Genomic DNA, 23,036 nt, shown 5'->3' with positions numbered 1-23,036 from the left:
TCTATGGGCCGAATGTCCTCCTTCTGCACTGTAAATTCTATGAGTAATTCTATGAGAACAGTCGTGGAGTGGTAACCTTAGCTCGAAAGAACACGATGCAGAATCAGTTTGGGTAGAGATAAGAAATGGGAAATCCAAGAAGTCAGTTGTAGGTATAGTTTCTAGGCACCCTAACAGTACTTGCATTGTGGGACAGAGTATGCAGGAAGAAATAAAAAGGGGTGTAAAAAAGGTACTGCAAAAGTCACAGGGGAATTCAACCTACATGTGGATTTAGTGAATCAGGTTGGAAATATACCCTGGAAAATGAGTTCAGTGACGCATTCGGGATAATTTCTTTGTGCAGTATGTTCTGGTGTCAACCAGGGAACAAGTTATTCTTGACCTGGTAATGTGCAATGAGACAGGATTAATCAATAACCTCATGGACAGTGATGATAACAAGATAACTAGAGAGAGTACAAACGTAAGCATGCACCAACAGAGAGGACCGGAGATTTCAAAGAACAAAGAAATTCAATTTGACGGTCTGGGTCTAAGACTAATGTTTTAAAGTTGAATAATGGTAATTATAAGTGTAGGACTGCAGTGTTAACTAAACTGGGGCGAAATTCTCCGACCCCCAGCAGGGGGGGGGGGGGGGGGGAGGAGATAATCGGGTCCCGGGAACGGGCATGAAGGCTGCCGTGAAACACGGCCAGTTTCACGGCAGACTTTACGACTCTCCGCATTTGCGGAGAATCTCGCCCTATGTATTGAAAAAGGAAAAGAGTAACTAAAGCAAATGTTGGTCCTCTAAGGGGCGGCGCAGTGGTTAGCACTGGTGCATCATGACGCCGAGGACCCGGGTTCGATCCCGGCCCCGGATCACTGTCGGTGTGGGGTTTTCACATTCTCCCAGTGTCTGCATAGGTCTCATCCCCACAAACCAAAGATGTGGAGCGGCAGTAGATTGGCAAAACTAAATTGCCCTTATTTGGAAAATAAATGAATTGGGTACTCTAAATTTAGAAAAACAAAAGCGTTGATCCTCCAGAGCAAGAACCTTGGGGATTAATAATGTAAATAAGGAAATGGCAGAAGCATTGAATAAGTTTTTTTTGTCTGTCTTCATTATAAAAGACTGAGAAAAACACACACACTTAAAAGTCAAGAAGAGAAAGGGAAGAGGAACTTAAAAACAGTCTTACGATCGGGGAAACGGTACTGTGAAAAAGGCTGTCAAGCTCCAGGACCTGATGGCTCTGCATGTTAGGGTCTTAAAAGAAGTGGCTGCATCAGAGGAGGTATTGGTTAAAATATTCCACAATTCTTTCAATTCTAAAAGAGCTCCAGCAGATTGGAAGACAACAAATTTAACACATTTATTCAGACAGGAGGGAGACATAAACAAAATTACAAGCCAGCTAGCCTAACATCTGCAGCAGGGAAAATGCTAGAATAAGTTACTAGTAGGTTATAACAGGATATTTAGAAAATCATGTGGTTTTGTGAAAGGGTAATTAAGTTTAATTAAGTTATTATTGTGAGCAGTTTTGGCCCCTTACCGAAGGAAGGATGTGCTGGCCTTGGAAAGGGTCCAGAGGAGGTTCACAAGAATGATCCCTGGAATGAAGAGCTTATCATACGAGGAGTGGTTGAGGACTCTGGGACTGTACTCATTTGAGTTTAGAAGGATGATAGATCTTATTGAAACTTACATGATTCTGAGAGGCTGTTTCCCACTAGTAGTGCGAAAAACTAGAACCCGAGGCGACAGCCTCAGAATGAAGGAACGATCTTTTAAAACTGAGAGGAGGGCAAATGTCTTCAGCCAACAGGTGGTGAATCTATGGAACTCCTTGCTGCAGAAGGCTGTGGAGGCCAAATGACTGAGGGTCTTTAAGACAGAGATAGATAGGTTCTTGATTAACAAAGGGATCAGAGGTTATGGGGAGAAGGCAGGAGAATAGGGATGAGAAACATATCAGCCATGATTGAATTGTGGAGCAGACTCGATGGGCTGAATTGCCTAATTCTGTTCTTAGTATTATGGTCTTATTGAATTTTTTTGAAGTAGCAACAAGCAAGGTGGATAAAGGGAAACCTGTTGATGTGGTGCACTTGGAATTCCAAAATGCATTTGACAAGAGGTCATATCAAACATTACTACACAAAATAAGAGCACATGGTGTCGGGGGCAACAGATAAGCATAGATAAAGGATTGGTTAGCTAAAAGGAAGGAATGTAGGGATGAAGGCACCTTTTTGGGGATTATAACTAGTGAAGTAACTAGGTATGTGAAGACGAAATGATTGAAGACAGATGTAGGTCCCTTACAATCAGAAACAGGGGAATTTATAATGGGAAACAAACAAAGGTTGACCAACTAAATACATACTTCGGTTCTGTCTTCACAAAGGAGAACACAAATAATGCCTAAGAAATATTGGGAACGCATGGTTTAGTGAAAGGGAGGAACTGAAAGAAGTCTGTCTTAGTAGGGAATTGGTGTTGGGGAAATTGATGGAACTGAAGGCTGAGGACTTAAGGAAGTGGCCCGAGAAATAGTGGCTGCATTGGTGATCATCCTCCAAGATTCTATAAACTCTGGAACAGTTCCTACAGATTAGAGGGTAGCTAATGTAACCCCACCATTTAAAAAGGGAGATAACAAGAAAACGGAATTACAGACCAGTAAGCCTGATGTCGACAGTGGGGAAAATTCCAGAGTCCACTATTAAGATTTAATAGCAAAGCACTTGTAAATGAGTAGCAGGAGTGCACGGTATATAGTAATTATTTAAATGAGGGAACTAATTGTAAGGTCTCCAGGTTAGCAGTTGACACAAACCCGGGTCGGAGGGTGAGCTGTGAGGAGGATGCAGAGATGCAGTGTGATTTGAACAAGCTAGGTGAGTGGGCAAACGCAGCATAATGTGGATAAAAGTGATGTTATCGACTTTGGCAGCAAATCAGGGAGATTATTACCTGAACATCGATAATTTGAGAGGAAACATGCAACAAGACTTGGGTGTCCTCATATACCAGTCACTGAAGCTAAACAGGCAGGCACGGCAGGCTGTGAAGAAGGCAAATCGTATAAAAGCAGGAGAGGAACCGGAGATTTAAAAGCGTGGGAGAGGAGCCAGAGATTTAAAAGCAGGAGAGGAGCCGGAGATTTAAAAGCGGGAGAGGAGCCAGAGATTTAAAAGCGGGAGAGGAGCCAGAGATTTAAAAGCTGGAGAGGAACCGGAGATTTAAAAGCGCGGGAGAGGAGCCGGAGATTTAAAAGCGGGAGAGGAGCCAGAGATTTAAAAGCGGGAGAGGAGCCAGAGATTTAAAAGCGGGAGAGGAGCCAGAGATTTAAAAGCGGGAGAGGAGCCGGAGATTTAAAAGCGGGAGAGGAGCCAGAGATTTAAAAGCGGGAGAGGAGCCGGAGATTTAAATGCTGGTGAGGAGCCGGAGATTTAAAAGCTGGCGAGGAGCCGGAGATTTAAAAGCGGGAGAGGAGCCACCTCCTCTAACCTAAGGCGTTGAGTGAATATCAGGTAAGCTCTTTCTTTCTTTTTCTTGTTTTATCCGCAAGTTATCAAGAGGGCATGGCAGGGAAGGCAGTGCAATGTTCCTCCTGCAGAATGTTTGAGGTGAGGGACACTCACCTCATATCTTATTCAAGGTTGAATTAGATACATTTTTGACAGACAAATGAACCAAGATTTATGGGGGCAGACAAGAAAATGGAATAAGACCATAATCAGATCAGCTATGATCTTATCGAATGGTGCAGCAGGTGTGAAGGGCTGAATGGGCAATCCTGATCCCAGGTCCTAGGTTCCTACTTCCTGTACACCTGTGTGACTGACTGTGTGGGCCTTTGCGAGGCACAATGGGCAGACAGAATTGTACACTATCACAATATTTAAACTTATGGCCAAGGTTGCGCCTCACTCCAACTCAATTAAGCCTGTCAGTTGATTTATAGCGGAGTGTTGCTACATTAGCAACAGTTTACCTTCAATGTTGCCTGGGGTGGGGAGTTTTAATTATGAAGAGAGATTGGATAGGCTGGGATTGTTTTCCTTGGACCAGAGGTGGTGGTGGTGGTGGTGGGGGGACGGGACATGATTGAGTTGTATAAAATTGAGGGGCACAGGTAGACAGGAAGAAACATTTCTTCTTGGTGCAGGGATCAATGACCGGGGAGCTTACATTTAAACTAAGGGGCAGGAGGTTTAGAGGGGGTGTGAGGAAAACCTTTTGCACACAGAGGGTGACGAGAGTCTGGAGCTCACTGCTTGAAAGGGTGGTGGAGGCAGAGACCCTCATAATATTTTTTAAAGTATTTAAATAGTGCTCTTACCATGCCATGGAATGCAAGGCCACATACTGGAAAATGGGATTAGAATAGTTAGGTGGTTGTTTTTGGAGAAGCGCAAACATGATATGCCAAAGGGCCTTTTCTGTGCTATAAACCTTTTGGACTCCTATAAAGCACCAATCTGAAGTTACAAGAAACGGCTAGCTGCATGCAAAATATGAAAGCAATAAACTACAGAGCTAAGCATTTAGGAATGGAACAAACCTAAACCCTGACCACACCCAATGGAGAATGGTGATACACAAAAAGACAAGAGGAGGAAGCTGCCCTCAGTCCTCAACTGTAAGCAAACAAACACAAGAAAGAGACAAGGTTGGGATGGTTGTAAACATCAGCAGTCAAAAATTGAGACAAACTTACTTGGCCTCTTTCCAAAATTCACATCATCATAGATGCCATTAAAAAAAAATCATAAGATGTCATTATCCAGCAGATTTGGTTCACTTGCGACTTCCTGAAACAGCTCAGTACAGGTTAGATACAGCATCGGCTGGATCTAACCTGATAACATATTGGCCCACATGGTGAAGACTATGCAGAACATACCAGCCCCCTGGCTTTTGCAAGATTGAAATTAATTGGTGTTTTTTGTTCGTTCTTCAGATCAAAAAATATGGAGAAAATTAAATGAAGTTGAGGTACAGATCAGACATTATTGAACAAAATGATGGGATGACCTCCCTTGTTCCACTGATTGTGAAACTAAAGGTCCTTATGTTGTATTTTAGTTAGAAATAAACAAAAATGCAAATTACCCTTGCCATTGAAAGCACCATTAGAAACCCACACTCCAACAAACTGATTAAGAATTTGAAAGAACACATTTGAAATTGGTTAACGAGGGCGAGTCCATATTATAAGAATAACTTCAGAGCTCTATCCATTGTTAATTATACACTTATGAAATATCAACACTTTAAGAATATTTGTAGGGAGGGACTGACTGATAACAAATTAAGGATTCATACCTATGCCATTTTCTTCATATAGCATCCTCTCACGTTCAATGCTGTGTTTGAGAATGGCTTCCCGAGCTTCATGCTGTCTTCCCTGCCTGCTTTTGATGCTGTTTGTTAATTCAATTTGCTCCAACTCAGTATCAAACCTGTGCAAATACCTAGAGTGTAGCAGAAATCAGATTTTCATGCATATACCACAACAGAAGTTGCAAGTCAGTGGTCTGGATTTTGGGTCAGCGATAAAGGAACAGTGTTCACCATTCACTACTTGGACAGTTACCCAGAAGGTGCGAGCAGTTTTTGTGAACAGAGGCTTGTTGTAATCCGTTGCCTCATCCAGTGCGGCACCCTCTACAGGGAATCTGAAAGCAGGTAAAGCAGCACCGAGGCACTCCAATTAGCTGGAAGAATCCCCACTGAAACATACAGAGAGAAATTTTAACCCTCAAAGGTGAATGGGATACGTTCAGCTGGGAAGTTACAAAGCTAGAAATCTGAAACAGGAACCTAAGTCTCTGCGAGCCAGCCCACTTACAATTTTAATGGAAGTGGATAAGGAGCAGACAACGAATCCATTCGCAGGAGGTTGGTTAGCAATATAAATATTTTAATGAGACTGAGTTTATTCATAAGGATGCAATGTTTAAAGCATAGGTACCTTGTTTCCATGGCCTTGGGAATAATGGCAGGTGAGAACGGCTATAAGTACCTTTACAGCAATATTTTTGGGCCAATACCGACTCTGATGCGTTTGAACCAGGAAAGTATAGAGCATGATTTATAAATTAGATTTAAAACATGTTTAGAAAGATTGGAAAAGGGGGAAATAAAAGGGAAGGATTATAAGAAACAAAGTAAAAACAAATGTTTATTTACATCTCCAACATTAATTAACATCTGCAGGAATGCCACATCACACGTTTAAAATTATATTTTCATGGCAACAGAGGTGGTTTTCAATAATTATAAGTTACCATAGCATTAAAAATTAATTTATTCCTGAATGCATCAGCCCTAATGTTTACAGCATCTTTAGTGGGGAATTAGTGAACAAGTACCCCAAATTCACACCATTGCATGCCTTTAAACAGCGAGCCTGTGGACAAGGATTGTTACAGCAGTCTGTGGAGGAGTGGTTATCTCTAGTCGCAACTTCTGGACTTTGCATGTTTGGATGTTAAAAGTGGCTGTCTGATTTACTCCACAATAACAATAAGCATCATTAGCCTCAATGTTACAATTAACACAAAATTCATGCCAATATTTCAACTTACACAAACTCCTGTAGTAACTCCGAGGGACATGTATGTGAATGATAAATAAAATAGTCAATGGACAACAGCATCTCCCTACTTGCAGCAGAACTGGATTGATCAGTGTTTCTCTCTCCACAACATTGCTAGACCTGCTGAGATTTCCAGCATTTCCTGTTGTTGCTTCACATTTGTAGTGTCTGCAGTATTTTTCTTTAGTATCTCAAGTAACTGTAAGCTGCCGCTCAAAAGCCCACTAAAATACTATGTGCCTCTATTACTGTAATGAACAGCAACACCATTCCTTTACTTCTGACTATATAATCTAGGCCAATACTCTCATATCATGCACTTTAAGATGAAAAAATAAGTGCACATTTCCCAAAGTTACCCTAAATACTGTTACAATCTCCGTGGAGGTTGTTAATGTTTAAAAAAAAATTTGAACACCCAATGAGTAACTGAAATAAATGTCACAGGATTTCATGTTTCTAATATAAAAAAACTTTACATTAAAAAAGCAAACACTATTAACTTAACAACATAGTTAAGACTTAGAACTGGATTTTCAGAGTCATTGAGGCACTGGCATCTTTAAAAATAGAGGAAGGGACCTGGATCCAGAAGTCCCTCCCTTATTTTCAGCAGATCTCATGAGCGTGCTGACAAACATCTCAAGTGTCTTTCATAACAATGGAATTCACCTCATCCTGGTTCAATTCAGAATTACTTTTAATTTCCAGTTATTCTCCATGGTCTAACCCTTCGGTTTTCTTTTCAAGGAGATATGGATTTAACGATTCCTCCTTTTGGACAAGCAGTTAATTTATCTATTGCGTAAAATTCTCTAGTTGCTATGAGACCTTTGTTCAGGTGATGTTGTTGTTTAGCTAAGAAAGCTTGATAATCCATTTTATTACTTATGGGATGTGTGTGGTGCAGGCTAAGCTAACATTTATTGCCAATCCCCAGTGGTGAGCTGCTTTCTTGAACCGGTGCAGATCACGTGGTGCAGGTACACCTGACGTTCTGTAAGGGAAGGGGCTCCAGTGAAGAAACGGCAATATATTTCAGGATGGCGAGTTGCTTGGAGGGGAACAGTCAGATGATTCTGGTCCCATGTGTCTACTGCCCTCATCTTTCCAGATGATTGTGGCTTTGGAAGGTCCTGTCTAAGGAGGCTTGGTGAGTTCCTGAGGTGCCACTTGTAGATGTCACACATTACTGATACTGTGCTGTGGCAGTGCAACAAATGAACGTTTGTGGAAGGGGTGCCAATAAAATAGGCTGCTTTGGCCTGGATGGTGTCGAGCTCCTTGAGTGTTGTTGGAGCTGCACTCATCCAGGCAAGTGGAGAGTATTCCATTACATTCCTGACTTGCGCCTTGTCAATGGTGGACAGGTTTTGGGGAGTCAGGAGGTGCATTACTCACCACAGGATTTCTTGCCTCTAACCTGCTCTTGCAGGCAGCATATTCGTATAACTAGTCCAGTTCAGTTTTGTCAGTATGTTGATAGTGTGGGATTCAGTGATGGTATTGTCAGTGAATGTCATGGGGAAATGGATCGATTCTCTCTTGTTGGAGATGGTCATTGCCTGACACCTGTGTGACACAATTTTTACTTGCCATCTTAAGCATGGATATCATTCAAGTCTTGCTCCATTTGGACATGGACGGATTTAGTATCTAGCAAACATCCCCATTTCTGATCTTATGATGGAAGGAAGGTCATTGATAAAGCAGCTGAAGGATGCTGGGCCCAGGGCCTGGAACTGGGATAATTGATCTCCAACTACCACAACCATCTTCCTTGTGCATTGATTCCCATTGACTCCAATGTTGCCAGGGCTCCTTCAAAGGCTGTCACTCTCACCTCACCTCTGGAGTTCAGCTTTTTTCCATGTTTGATCCAAGACTGTAAGGAAGTCAGGAGCAGAATGACCCTGGCAGAACCCAAACTGAGCATAAATGAGCAGGGTATTGCTTAGCAAGTGCTGCTTGATGGCACTGTTGATGGCCCTTCCATCACTTTATTAATGCTCAAGTGTGGACTTCTAGGGCGGTAATTGACTGGGTTGGATTTGTCCTGTTCTGTGTGTACAGACTATACCTGGGCAATTTTCCACATTGCCAGCGAGATGCCAGTGTTGTATTTGTACTGGAACAGCTTGGCTAGGGAAGTCTACAGTACTATTGCCAGAATATGGTCAGGGCCAATAGCATTTGCATGAATTTTCTTCATTTATTTATCCTTCTCATCCTGCCAATAAGTTAGAGCTTTGTTCTAATTCCTTCAGAGCAAGCATGATCGCTTCTTCATTTTAAATTACTTTCAAGAATAAACATCCTTCCTCGCAGCTCTATCATATCGGCATCTGACTAAACCCTTCAAAGCGTGTCATCTGCTGTCATCTTCTTTGTCTCTTGAAGCTCATACTTTTTCTGTATTTTAAATTCACATAACTTCATCTCATCTCCAACTGCCATTAACTTTTCCCTTTTAGCTGGATGCTCCAATGTCCTTTTAAAATCCGTAGAACAAATGTCAGATTTTGGACACATCTGTAGTTGAAATATTAACTCACGCAGCAAATTTACAGAAAGTGACTTCCGGTGACAGCGGGCGGGAGGCAGCCGCACACTGGAGGGCTCCCGCTCGGGACTAAGAATATTGGAGTTTTAACGCCCGGTCCCGGGGGCAACAAAGGCTGAAAAGGCTGTAAAAAGGCACAGGGAGGAGAAATGTCCAAGTATGGGAGAAAAACGGCCGTGAAATAGGTGGTTAACGGAAGTCCGCCAGGGAGTGAAAAAGTCAGCGCCGGAATTATAAGGAAAGCGGAGGCTGGAGAACCAGGGGTGGCCGCATCGCTCACAGTAGAAGAAATGACCAAGGTGATGGCTGTGGAACTTGAAAAAAAGCTCACAAAAACGGTGGAAGCAGTTGAGGAGTTTGCGACGGCAGAATTGAGAAATGGTCGTGTACCGATATAGCCTCATGTAACTTTATTTTTTCACTACATGTTGGTGTATGTACTAAATGAGTCGACGCTGTATATATTTGGATAAGGGAAGAGATGGGACTTTCATTTGCAATGATGGTTCTTTGGGGCTTTGGTGTGTATGCGGGGGTTGTGCGCGAAAGGAGATTTCTTGGTTTTCCTCGGACCGGGCAAGGGGGAAGGAGACCTGGGCGGGGGCCTCCTCGCTGGACGGTTTAAGCCGGCCAGTGAATGGGTGTGAGGTGGGAGGAGGGGCTGCGGCCATTGGAGCCTGTTAGAACAGGTTTCGGTGAGTCTAGCCCGGGGTGAAAAATTGGGGGATGGAACGGAGGTTGGGGGGAGGAGTTTACAAGAGGAAGTGGAGGGGAGGAGTCTGGGGGGGGGGGGTGGACTACAATTCATGGGTATCATTCACGGTATTCTTTCAGGGATTGGATGGCATTAAATATTAGCGGGGGGGAGATTGGGGGTGGACTGTATATGTCAATGGTGACCATAGGTGATTCCTGATTCCTTTTTCATTTTTCTTACCACCTTGGGAGGATTTGTTTTATTTGATGCTCATATTGTCAGGTGGGTCGTTGTTTGGGGGATGGTGGGAGGATGGAATCATTGTTCTTGATAAGGGGATTGACATTGTATTCGCTACCGTTTACTGTTCGTTGGTGGGGTGTCAATTCTGAAGAAAATGTGAAAATGGAGAATAAAAATATTCATTAAAAAAAACTAATTTACAGAAAGTGATGGCTACTATTAAGTCACCTGGTTTTACCTGTGCAGTTTCACTTTTAACAGCTTCACAGACATTTCCGACATTCCCTGGTGACAGGAATACTTTATCTCCAGGGAATGAGGGGACATGGGGGGGGGGGGGGAAGAGAGAGAGAAATATGGCCTCAGGGAGAGGCCATATTGGACTTGGTGCTCGGCAACAAACCAGGCCAGGTGTCAGACGTCTCGGTGGGAGAGCATTTCGGTGACAGTGACCACAATTCCTTGATCTTTACCATAGTCATGGAGAGGGACAGGAACAGACAGACAAGTCTGTGAGGAAGGACAGACAGTTGATAGGACAAGGTTGCACTCAGTGGAATGGGTTAAAGTGTGTCTGTTTCAATGCAAGGAGTGTCATGAATAAGGGAGACGAACTTAGAACATGGATCAGTACTTGGAAATACAACGCTGTGGCCATTATGGAGACATAGATTTCACAGGGACAGGAATGATTGTTAGATGTTCCGGGGTTTAGATATTTTCAGAAGAATAGGTAGTGAGGTAGAAGAGGAGGGGGAGTGGCACTGTTAATTAGGGAGTGGAGCACAGCTGCAGAAAAGGAGGTAGTTGAGGAGGGTTTGTCTACTGAGTCAGTGTGGGTGGAAGTCAGAAACAAGAAAGGAGCAGTCACTTTATTGGGAGTTTTCTATAGACCCCCAATAGCAGCAGAGAGATAGAGGAACAGATTGGGCGGCAGATCTTGGAAAAGTGCAGAAGTAACAGAGTTGTTGTCATGGGTGACTTCAACTTCCCTAATATTGACTGGAACTTCCTTAGTGCATAAAGTTTGGATGGAGCAGATTTTGTCAGGTGTGTACAGGAAGGATTCCTGACTCAATATGGAGATAAGCCAACTCGGGGGAGGCCATATTGGACTTGGTGCTCGGCAACAAACCAGGTCAGGTGTCAGACGTCTCGGTGGGAGAGCATTTCGGTGACAGTGACCACAATTCCTTGACCTTTACCATAGTCATGGAGAGGGATAGGAACAGATAGTATGGGAAGGTATTTAATTGGTGGAGGAGGGGAAATTACTTTGCTATTAGACAGGAGTTGAGGAGCATAAAGTGGGAACAATTGTTCTTGGGGAAATGCACAACAGGAATGTGGGATTTGTTTAAGGAGCACTTGCGGCAAGTGCTAAATAGTTTTGTCCCACTGGGACGAGGAAGGAATGGTGAGGTGAAGGAGCCTTGGATGACAAGAGAAGTGGAGCTTCTGGTCAAGAGGAAGAAGGAAGCTGACGTAAGGTTGAGGAAGCAAGGATCTGACTCGGCTCTAGAGGGTTACAAGGTAGCCAGAAAGGAACTCAAAAATGGACTTAGGAGAGCTAGAAGGGGGCATGAAAAAGCCCTGGTGGGAAGGATTAGGGAAAAACCCAAGGCAATGCACACTTATGTGAGAAATAAGAGGATGATCAGAGTAAGAGTAGGGCCGATCAAGGATAGTGGAGGGAACTTGTGCCGAGAGTCTGAGAAGATGGGGGAGGCCCAAAATGAATATTTTGCATCAGTATTCATGAGAACAGTGTGAACCAGGTTAATAGACTTGAACAGGTTGATATTAAAAAGGAGGATGTGCTGGAGATTTTTTTAAAGCTTCAGGATAGATAAGTCCCCTGGGCCTGGCGGGATATACCCAAAGTTACTACAGGAAGCGAGGGAGATTGCTGTGCCGTTGGCGATGATCTTTGCGTCCTTACTCTCCACTGGAGTAGTACCGGATGATTGGAGGGAGGCGAATGTTGTTCCTCTGTTCAAGAAAGGGAATAGGGAAATCCCTGGGAATTACAGACCCATCAGACTAACGTCTGTGGTGAGCAAAATATTGGAAAGGATTCTGAGAGATAGGATTCATGATTATTTAGAAAAACATAGTTTGATTAAAGATAGTCAGCATGCTTTGTGAAGGGCAGGTCATGCCTCACAAGCCTCATTGAAATCTTTGAGGATGTGACGAGATACATTGATGAAGGTCGGGCAGTGGATGTGGTGTATATGGATTTCAGTAAGGCATTTGATAAGGTCCCCATGGTAGGCTCATTCAGAAAGTTATGGGGCATGGGATACAGGGAAATTTGGCTGTTTGGATACAGAATTGGCTGGCCGAAAGAAGACAGCAAGTGGTAGTGCATGGAAAGTATTCCGCCTGGAGGTTGGTGACCAGTGGTGTCCCGCAAGGATCTGTTCTGGGACCTCTGCTTTTTGAGTTTTTTATAAATGACTTGGATGAGGAGGTAAAAGGGTGGGTTAGTAAGTTTGCCGATGACACGAAGGTTGGGGGAGTTGCAGATAGTGTTGAGGGTTGTTACAGGTTATAACAGGACATTGACAGGATGCAGAGCTGGGCTGAGAAGTGGCAGATGGAGTTCATGAAGTGATTCATTTTGGAAGGTAGAATTTTAATGCTGAATACAGGGTTAAAGGCAGGATTCTTGGAAGTGTGGAGGAACAGAGGGATCTTGGGGTCCACGTACATAGATCCCTCAAAGTTGCCACCCAGGTTGATAGGGTTGTGAAGAACGCGTATGGTGTGTTGGCTTTCATTAACAGGGGGATTGAGTTTAAGAGCTGCGAGGTTTTGCTGCATCTTTATAAAACTCATTTATAAAAATGACAAACAGCAGTGGCCCCAAAACAGATCCTTGCAGTACACCACTAGTAACTGAACTCCAGGATGAACATTTGCCATCAACCACCACCCTCTGTCTTCTTTCAGCTACCCAATTACTGATCCAAACCGCTAAATCACCTTCAATCCCATACTTCCTTATTTTCTGCAATAGCCTACCGTGGGGAACCTTATCAAATGCTTTACTGAAATCCATATACACCACATCAACCGCTTTACCCTCATCCATCTGTTTGGTCACCTTCTCAAAAAACTCAATAAGGTTTGTGAGGCATGACCTATCCTTCACAAAACCGTGTTGACTATCGCTAATCAACTTGTTCTTTTCAAGATGATTATAAACCCTATCTCTTATAACCTTTTCCAACATTTTACCCACAACTGAAGTAAGGCTCACAGGTCTATAATTACCAGGGTTGTCTATACTCCCCCTCTTGAACAAGGGGACAACATTTGCTATCCTCCAGTCTTCCAGCACTATTCCTGTCGACAAAGACGACATAAAGATCAAGGACAAAGGCTCTGCAATCTCCTCCCTGGCTTCCCAGAGAATCCTAGGATAAATCCCATCTGGCCCAGGGGACTTATCTATTTTTACACTTTCCAAAATTTCTAACACCTCCTCCTTGTGAACCTCAATTCCATCTAGCCTGGTCGACTGAACCTGAGTATTCTCCTCAACAACATTGTCTTTCTCCAGTGTAAACACTGACGAGAAATATCCATTTAACGATTCCCCTATCTCCTCTGATTCCACACACAACATTCCACTACTATCCTTGATTAGCCCTAATCTTACTCTAGTCATTCTTTTGTTCCTGATATACCTATAGAAAGCCTTAGGGTTTTCCTTGATCCTATCCGCCAACGACTTTTCGTGTCCTCTCCTCGCTCTTCTTAACTCTCCCTTTAGGTCCTTCCTGGCTAACTTGTAACTCTCAAGTGCCCTAACTGAGCCTTCATGTCTCATCCTAACATAAGCCTTCTTCTTCCTCTTGAAAAGTGCTTCAACTTCCTTAGTAAACCACAGTTCCCTTGCTCGACAACTTCCTCCCTGCCTGACAGGTACATACTTATCAAGGACATGCAGTAGCTGTTCCTTGAAAAAGCTCCACATATCGATTGTACCCATCCCCTGCAGTTTCCTTCCCCATCCTATACCTCCTAAATCTTGCCGAATAGCATCATAATTGCCTTTCCCCCAGCTATAATTCTTGCCTTGCGGTATATACCTATCCCTGCCCATTGCTAAAGTAAACATAACCGAATTGTGATCACTATCACCAAAGTGCTCACCTACATCTAAATCTAACACCTGGCCGGGTTCATTACCTAGTACCAAATCCAATGTGGCCTCGCCCCTTGTTGGCCTGTCTACATACTGTGTCAGAAAACCCTCCTGCACAAAAACTGACCCATCTGTAGCACTCGAACTATAGTATTTCCATTAATATTTGGAAAGTTAAAGTCCCCCATAACAACTACCCTGTTACTCTCGCTCCTGTCGAGAATCATCTTTGCAGTCCTTTCCTTTACATCTCTGGAACTATTCGGAGGTCTATAGACAACTCCCAACAGGGTGACCTCTCCTCTCCTGTTCCTAACCTCGGCCCATACTACCTTAGTAGATGAGTCCTCAAACGTCCTTTCTACCGCCGTAATACTTTCCTTGATTAACAATGCCACACCCCCCCCCCCCCCCTCTTTTACCATCTTCTCTGTTCTTACAGAAACATCTAAATCCTGGAACCTGCAAGAACCATTCCTGTCCCTGCTCTACCCATGTCTCCGAAATCGCCACAACATCGAGATCCCAGGTACCAACCCGTGCTGCAAGCTCACCCACCTTATTCTGGATGCTCCTGGCTTTGAAGTAGACACACTTCAAACCAGCGTCTTGCTTGCCATGTTTCGAACTTTTAACCCTATCCCTGACCTCACTACTCTCAACATCCTGTACACTGGGACTACAATTTAGGTTCCCATCCCCCTGATGTGGACGCTTTGGAAAGAGTACAGAGGAGATTTACCAGGATGCTGCCTGGACTGGAGGGCATGTCTTAAGAAAGGTTGAGGGAGCTTGGGCTTTTCTCACTGGAGCGAAGAAGGCAGAGAGGTGTCTTGATAGAGGTGTACAAGGTGATGAGAGGCATGGGTAGAGTGGATATCCAGAGACTTTTCCCCAGGGTGGAGATGGCTGTCATGAGGGGACATCATTTTAAGGTGATTGAAGGAAGGTATCGGGGAGATGTCAGAGGTCGGTTCTTTACACAGAGAGTGGTGGGTGTGTGGAATGCACTGCCAGCAGAGGTGGTGGAGTCAGAGTCATTGAGGACATTTAAACGACTCTTGGACAGGCACATGGACAGTAGTAAATTGAAGGGGTGTAGGTTAGATTTCATCTTCGATTAGGATAAATGATTGGCACAACATCATGGGCTGAAGGGCCTGTACTGTGCTGTACTGTTCTATCTATGTTCTATATTTTGTGGAATTTAGCTTTCACATTCTAGAGTCTAAAATTCCTTCATTAAAACATTGGGCGCGATTCTCCGCTCCCCACGCCGGGTGGGAGAATCGCGGGAGGGCCGGGCGAATCACGACACGCCGCCCTGGCACCCCACGCGTTTCTCCCACCCCCACCCCAAAAATGGCGTGTCGTGGAATCGCCGCTCGTCGTTTTTCACGGCGACTGGCAATTCTCCAGCCCGGATGGGCCGAGCGGCCTGACGAACCCGACCGGTTCACGGCGGCGGCAACTACACCTGGTTGCTGCCGGCGTGAACATCGCGCGACAGGTAAGTGTGGGGCCTGTGGGGGGCGGAGGGAGGATCGAGCACCACGGGCATGCTCAGGAGGTGATTGGCCTGCGATCGGTGCCCACCGATCATCAGGCCGGCGTCTCTAAGAGACGCACTCTTTCCCCTCCGCCGCCGCGCAAGATCAAGCCGCCATGTCTTGCTGGGCAGCGGAGGGGAAGACGGCAACCGCGCATGCGCGGGTTGGAGCCGGCCAACCTGCGCATGCGCGGATGATGTCACTCAGACGCCGTCGGCCGCGTCATTCTCGGCGCGCCGCTTTGACGCAAGCATCAAGGCCCGGAGGCCGAGTTTCTCGCAACGCCGCTCCTAGCCCCCCCCCCCCCGGGGGGGGGAGAGAAGAGATAGGGGGCGAGGAGCGGCCTACAACGCCAGAGTGAAACACTGCGGGTTTCATTCCGCCGTCGGCACTCAGTCTCCCTTTGGGAGAATCGCGCCCATTTTGTATGAAAGCTCATGAAGCATTAAGAGAATAGACATTTAATCTAGCTTTCTAATGATAATACCACTAACTATACAACATGACCCAAATTTCGGTTCCCCAGTGGTCATGCCCCACAGGTATCCCAGAAGATGCACCGGGACGATGCAGTGGGCGGCATGGTAGCAACATGGTTAGCACTATTGCCTTCAGCGCCAGTAACCTGGCTCGATTCCAATCTTGGGCGACTGTCTGTGTGGTGTTTTCACATTCTGCATGGGTTTCGTCTGGATGCTCTAGTTTTCTCCCGCAGTCCAAAGATGTGCAATTTAGGTGGTTTGGCCAAACTGGGGAGGTTTTAAACTAATGTGGTAGGGGGGTGGGAACTAGATTAGGAAGTTAGAGGTCAGTAAAGAGGCAGCAACTAAAGCCAGTAAGGTACTAGATAATAAACTCAATATGACTAAGGAGAAGAGTAGACAGGGAAGAGATGATGACCGCAAAGGGACAGGTGATCTGAGGTGCATTTGTTTTAATGCGAGAAGTGTAGCAGATAAGGCAGATGAACTTAGGGCTTGGATTAGTACCTGGGAATGTGATGTTATTGGTATTACTGAGACTTGGTTGACGGAAGGGCAAGACTGGCAACTAAATATCCCAGGGCTTCAGGAGGGATAGAAAGGGAGGTAAAAGGGGTGGAGGAGTTGCATTACTGGTCAGAGATGATATCACAGCTGTGATTAAGGAGGGCACGATGGAGGATTCAAGCACTGAGGCAATATGGGTAGAGCTAAGAAATAGAAAGGGTGCAGTAACATTGTTGGGACTTTACTGCAGGCCTCCCAAAAGCGAGCGTGAAGTAGAGGTACAAATATGTAGACAGATTATAGAAAAATGTAGGAGCAATAGGGTGGTCGTGATGGGAGATTTTAACTTCCCCAACATTGAATGGGACTCATGTGGTGTTGGAGGCGTGGATGGAGCAGAATTTGTAAGGAGCATCCAGGAGAGTTTTTTAGAGCATTATGTAATAGTCCAACTCGGGAAGGGGCCACACTAGACCTGGTATTGGGGAATGATCCCGGCCAGGTGGTTGAAGTTTCAGTCGGTGATTACTTTGGGAATAGCGATCACAATTCTGTAAGTTTTAGAATACTCATGGACAAAGACGAGAGTGGTCCTAAAGGAAGAGTGCTAAACTGGGGAAAGGCCAAGTATAACAAAATTCGACAGGAGCGAGGGAATGTGGATTGGGAGCAGCTGTTTAAGGGTAAATCCACATTTGAAGTGGAGAGTGCTGTCTCTTCTGGCAGCGCGGTAGCATGGTGGTTAGCATAAATGCTTCACAGCTCCAGGGTCCCAGGTTCGATTCCCGGCTGGGTCACTGTCTGTGTGGAGTCTGCACGTCCTCCCCGTGTGTGCGTGGGTTTCCTCCGGGTGCTCCGGTTTCCTCCCACAGTCCAAAGATGTGCGGGTTAGGTAGATTGGCCATGCTAAATTGCCCGTAGTGTCCTTAAAAGTAGGGTTAAGGGGGGGTTGTTGGGTTACGGGTATGGGGTGGATGCGTGGGTTTGAGTAGGGTGATCATTGCTCGGCACAACATCGAGGGCCGAAGGGCCTGTTCTGTGCTGTACTGTTCTATGTTCTATGAAGTGTGGGAGTCTTTTAAGGAAAGGTTGATTAGAGTGCAGGACACACATGTCCCTGTGAAAATGAGGGATAGAAATGGCAAGATTAGGGAACCATGGATGACGGGTGGAATTGTGAGACTAGCTAAGATGAAAAAGGAAGCATACATAAGGTCTAGGCGACTTAAAACTGATGAAGCTTTGGAGGAATATCGGGAAAGTAGGACAAATCTCAAACGCGCAATAAAGAGGGCTAGAAGGGGTCATTAAATATTTTTGGCGAACAGGGTTAAAGAAAATCCCAACGCCTTTTATTCGTATATAAGGAGCAAGAGGGTAACTAGAGAAAGGATTGGCCCACTCAAAGACAAAAAAGGGAATTTATGCGTGTAGTCAGAGGAAATGGATGAGATTCTTAATGAGTTCTTTGCATCGGTATTCACCAAGGAGAGGGACATGACGGATGTTGAGGCGAGGGATGGATGTTTGAATACTCTAGGTCAAGTCGGCATAAGGAAGGGGGAAGTTTTGGGTATTCTAAAAGGCATTAAGGTGGACAAGTCCCCAGGTCCGGATGGGATCTATCCCAGGTTACTGAGGGAAGCGAAGGACAAAATAGCTGGGGCCTTAACAGATATCTTTGCAGCTTCCTTGAGCAGGGGTGAGGTCCCGGGGGACTGGAGAATTGCTGATGTTGTCCCTTTGTTTAAGAAGGGTAGCAGGGATAATCCAGGGAATTATAGACCTGTGAGCTTGACGTCAGAGGTAGGCAAACTGTTGGAGAAGATACTGAGGGATAGGATCTATTCACATTTGGAAGAAAATAGACTTATTAGTGATGGGCAGCATGGTTTTGTGCAGGGAAGGTTGTGTCTTACAAACCTAATAGAATTCTTTGAGGAAGTGACAAAGTTAATTGATGAGGGAAGGGCTGTAGATGTCATATATATGGACTTCAGTAAGGCGTTTGATAAAGTTTCCCATGGCAGGTTGATGGAAAAAGTGAAGTTGTATGGGGTTCAGGGTGTACTAGCTAGATGGATAAAGAACTGGCTGGGCAACAGGAGACAGAGAGTAGTGGTGGAAGGGAGTGTCTCAAAATGGAGAAAGGTGACTAGTGGTGTTCCACAGGGATCCGTGCTCGGACCACAGTTGCTTGTGATGTACATAAATGATCTGGACGAAGGTATAGGTGGTCTGATTAGCAAGTTTGCAGATGATACTAAGATTGGTGGAGTCGCAGATAGCGAGGAGGACTGTCAGAGAATACAACAAAATATAGATAAATTGGAGATTTGGGCAGAGAAATGGCAGATGGAATTCAATCCAGGCAAATGCGAGTTGATGCATTTTGGAAGATCTAATTCAAGAGCGGACTATACAGTCAATGGAAGAGTCCTGGGGAACATTGATGTACAGAGAGAAGTTGGGAGTTCTGGTCCATTGTACCCTGAAGGTGGCATTGCAGGTCGATAGAGTGATCAAGAAGGCATACAGCATGCTTGCCTTCATCAGACGGGGTATTGAGTACAAGAGTTGGCAGGTCATGTTACAGTTGCAGAGGGCTAATTCGCTGGCTTTGCAAGCAGACCAAGGCAGGCCAGCAGCATGGTTCAATTCCTGTACCAGCCTCCCCGAACAGGCGCCGGAATGTGGCGACTAGGGGCTTTTCACAGTAACTTCATTTGAAGCCTACTTGTGACAATAAGCGATTTTCATTTCATTTCAGTTGTATAGGACTTTGGTTAGGCCACATTTGGAATACTGCATGCAGTTCTGGTCGCCACATTACCAAAAGGATATGGATGCTTTAGGGAGGGTGCAGAGGAGGTTCACTAGGATGTTGCCTGGTATGGAGGGTGCTAGCTATGAAGAAAGGTTAAGTAGATTAGGATTGTTTTCGTTGGAAAGACGGAGGTTGGGGGGGGACCTGATTGAGGTCTACAAAATTATGAGAGGTATGGACAGGGTGGATAGCAACAAGCTTTTTCCAAGAGTGGGGGTGTCAATTACAAGGAGTCACGATTTCAAGGTGAGAGGGGGAAAGTTTAAGGGAGATGTGCGTGGAACGTTTTTTACGCAGAGGGTGGTGGGTGCCTGGAACGCTTTGCCAGCGGAGGTGGTAGAGGCGGGCACGATAGCATCATTTAAGATGCATCTAGACAGATATATGAACGGGCGGGGAACAGAGGGAGGTAGATCCTTGGAAAATAGGCGACAGGTTTAGATAAAGGATCTGGATCGGTGCAGGCTGGGAGGGCCGAAGGGCCTGTTCCTGTGCTGTCATTTTCTTTGTTCTTTCGTGCCCAAAAGGTTAAGTGGGGCTATAGGGTTATGGGGATAGGGTGGGATGTGGGGTCCTCTTTCGAAGGGTTAGTGCAGACTCAATAGATCTAATGACCTCCTTCTGCACTATAGGGATTCTATGGATATCTCGGAGATCCCAGGCAAGAACGGCACAGGAATTGGCCAGAAAGTCTAAACTTCCAATCGGCAATTACACAACACCGGCAATCATCCAAAACTCCAATTTAAATTTGAGAGTTCTGATGGTTCTGACTCTCTTACAGTTCCGACTCTCTTAGCAGAATACTTATCCAGGAAAAGTGAGAAGGATTAAAACCAATTCCAACTCCTTGACACCTATGGTGCCAAAACACCACCCACTGGACATATTGACCACCTTTCATCTCCTCCCTCATCCCATGACTACAGCCTCGTCCATCCTCCCAACCCCGTCCCCGTTCCTAGCTTTTGTCCCCTAGCCCCTCACGAGCCTCACCAAAGGCAAACCCCCAACACACCAACAGCTCTCCTGAATCCCCACCCACCGAACATCCATCCTCTGACCATTGCATTCTCGCCTGACTACCCCCCCCCCCCCCCCCCAACGACCATCACCACCACGTCCCCACCCCAGCTAATGCTCTAAAACGATGGTGTTGCTTCACTTTTTCTGATGCTGCACCCCTGCACTGGAAGGCCTCTAACTGCTATGCTCAGCATTTCTCGCCTGGCTTGTGCTGGGCGATCAGGCAACAAATGTGCAGCTCCCAACGTCAGTAAGTAAAAAAGAATCAAAATGGCATTCCAACAGTGATTGCCAATCCATGGAGGTTCTGGGCCTATATGTCTTTTGGCACTCAATATTTTCCCTTATTGCTTCAAGTAAGCAATCCATTAATTTAATATTGCAAATTTAAAATGCAAGTCATCATGAAAGATCAATGGACTGGAGTAAGCTTTGTCAATCATTGCTATACTCAGGCCAGATGTGACCTATTGACTACCAGAAAGGTGGAAGCTCAGTGGAGGAAAGCACAGGGAGCGGTGTGTGAATACGGGGAGAAGGCGAGCAGGATGCTGGCACACCAGCTCCGAAAGCAGGGAGCCAGGGAGATTGAGGGAGTGATGGATAGAGCTGGGAAGGTGGTGCGGAGGGGGGTAGATGTTAATGGGGTCTTCCGGGACTTCTATGGGGAACTGTACCGGTCTGAACCCCCGGTGGAGGGGGGTGGAATGGGGCGCTTCTTGGACAAGCTGCGATTCCCGAGGGTGGAGGAGGAACAGGTGGAGGGACTAGGGGCGCCGGTCGAGCTGGACGAGGTGGTCAAGGGGATAGGGAGCATGCAGTTGGGGAAGGCGCCGGGGCCGGACGGGTTTCCGGCGGAATTTTATAAAAGGTATTTGGACCTGTTGGGCCCCCTGTTGGTCCGGACCTTTAACGAGGCAAGGGAGGGGGGGGGGGGGGGGGGGGGGGGGGGGGGGGGGCTTTGCCCCCAACTATGTCACGGGCGCAGATTTCCTTGATCCTGAAGCGGGACAAGGACCCTCTGCAGTGCGGATCATATAGGCCGATTTCGCTGCTGAACGCCGACGCTAAGCTGCTGGCAAAGATCCTGGCCACTAGAATAGAGGATTGCGTGCCCGGGGTCATTCATGAGGATCAGACGGGGTTTGTGAAGGGAAGGCAGCTGAATACAAACATACGAAGGCTCCTCAACATTATTATGATGCCGGCTGTGGAAGGGGAGGCGGAGATAGTGGTGGCATTAGATGCGGAGAAGGCCTTCGATAGGGTTGAGTGGGAGTACTTGTGGGAGGTGTTGGAGAGGTTTGGGTTTGGGGAGGGGTTTATCCGGTGGGTGAGGCTGCTCTACGAGGCCCCGATGGCGAGTGTAGCCACAAATAGGAGGAGGTCGGAGTACTTTCGGCTGTACCAGGGACGAGACAGGGATGCCCCCTGTCCCCCTTGCTCTTCGCGTTGGCAATTGAGCCCCTGGCCATGGCACTGAGGGAGTCAGGGAACTGGAGGGGCCTGGTGCGGGGTGGGGAGGAGCATCGAGTGTCGCTGTACGCGGACGACCTGTTGCTGTATGTGGCGGACCCGGTGGGGGGGGGGATGCCGGAGGTGATGAGGATTCTTAGTGAATTCGGGGGTTTCTCGGGGTACAAGTTGAACCTGGGCAAGAGTGAGGTGTTTGTGGTGCATCCGGGGGATCAAGAGGAGGGGATTGGTAGGCTCCCATTGAAGCAGGCAGGGAAGAGCTTCAGGTACCTAGGGGTCCAGGTGGCGGGGAGTTGGGGGGCCCTGCACAAGCTCAACCTCACAAGGTTGATGGAGCAGATGGAGGAGGAGTTTAAGAGGTGGGATATGTTACCGCTGTCACTGGCGGGGAGGGTGCAGTCCGTTAAGATGACGGTGCTCCCCAAGTTTTTGTTCCTGTTCCAGTGCCTTCCCATCCTTATCCCGAAGGCCTTTTTTAGGAGGTTCAACAGGAGTATCACGGGATTTGTGTGGGCGCATGGGACTCCGAGGGTTCGAAGACTGTTCCTGGAACGAGGCTGGCGTTGCCCAACCTCTGTGGGTACAATTGGGCTGCCAACGCAGCGATAGTGCGTAAGTGGGTAATGGACGAGGAGGGGGCAGCATGGAAGAGGATGGAGGCGGCGTCCTGTGTGGGCACGAGCTTGGAGGCGCTAGTAACGGCGCCGTTGCCGCTCCCTCCAACGAGGTATACCACGAGCCAGGTGGTGGCGGCTACCCTGAAAATTTGGGGGCAATGGAGACGGCACAGGGGAGAAATGGGGGGCTCGATGGAGGCCCCGATACGGGGGAACCATCGGTTTGTTCCAGGGAGCATTTATGGCAGATTTCTGGGCTGGCACAGGGCAGCGGTTAGGAAGTC

The 23,036-nt window shown here is 46.4% G+C and overlaps 1 protein-coding gene across 3 annotated transcripts in view; it reads right to left on the bottom strand.

Annotated features, from left to right (window-relative positions):
* Window positions 1-359: 359 nt before the first annotated feature.
* Window positions 360-23,036, bottom strand: part of tma16 (translation machinery associated 16 homolog) — a 42,429-nt gene continuing 19,752 nt past the window's right edge. The window contains exons 5-6 of one of the 3 annotated variants that reach the window (XM_038791908.1): window positions 5,330-5,478; window positions 360-385 (exon numbers count right to left, since the gene is read on the bottom strand). In XM_038791908.1, the coding sequence (XP_038647836.1) occupies window positions 375-385; window positions 5,330-5,478 (160 nt within the window). In that variant the 3' untranslated portion in view covers window positions 360-374. Of the gene's footprint in view, window positions 386-4,615; window positions 4,642-4,920; window positions 4,959-5,329; window positions 5,479-23,036 lie in introns of those variants that run through there. The other 2 variants (XM_038791907.1, XM_038791906.1) reach the window with 2 other exon arrangements.

Source organism: Scyliorhinus canicula, chromosome 3 (genome assembly GCF_902713615.1).
Source record: "Scyliorhinus canicula chromosome 3, sScyCan1.1, whole genome shotgun sequence".
Lineage (NCBI taxonomy): Eukaryota > Metazoa > Chordata > Chondrichthyes > Carcharhiniformes > Scyliorhinidae > Scyliorhinus > Scyliorhinus canicula.
The sequence above is the reverse complement of the archived record's forward strand: the minus strand, read 5'-3'. Positions and strand labels throughout refer to the sequence as shown.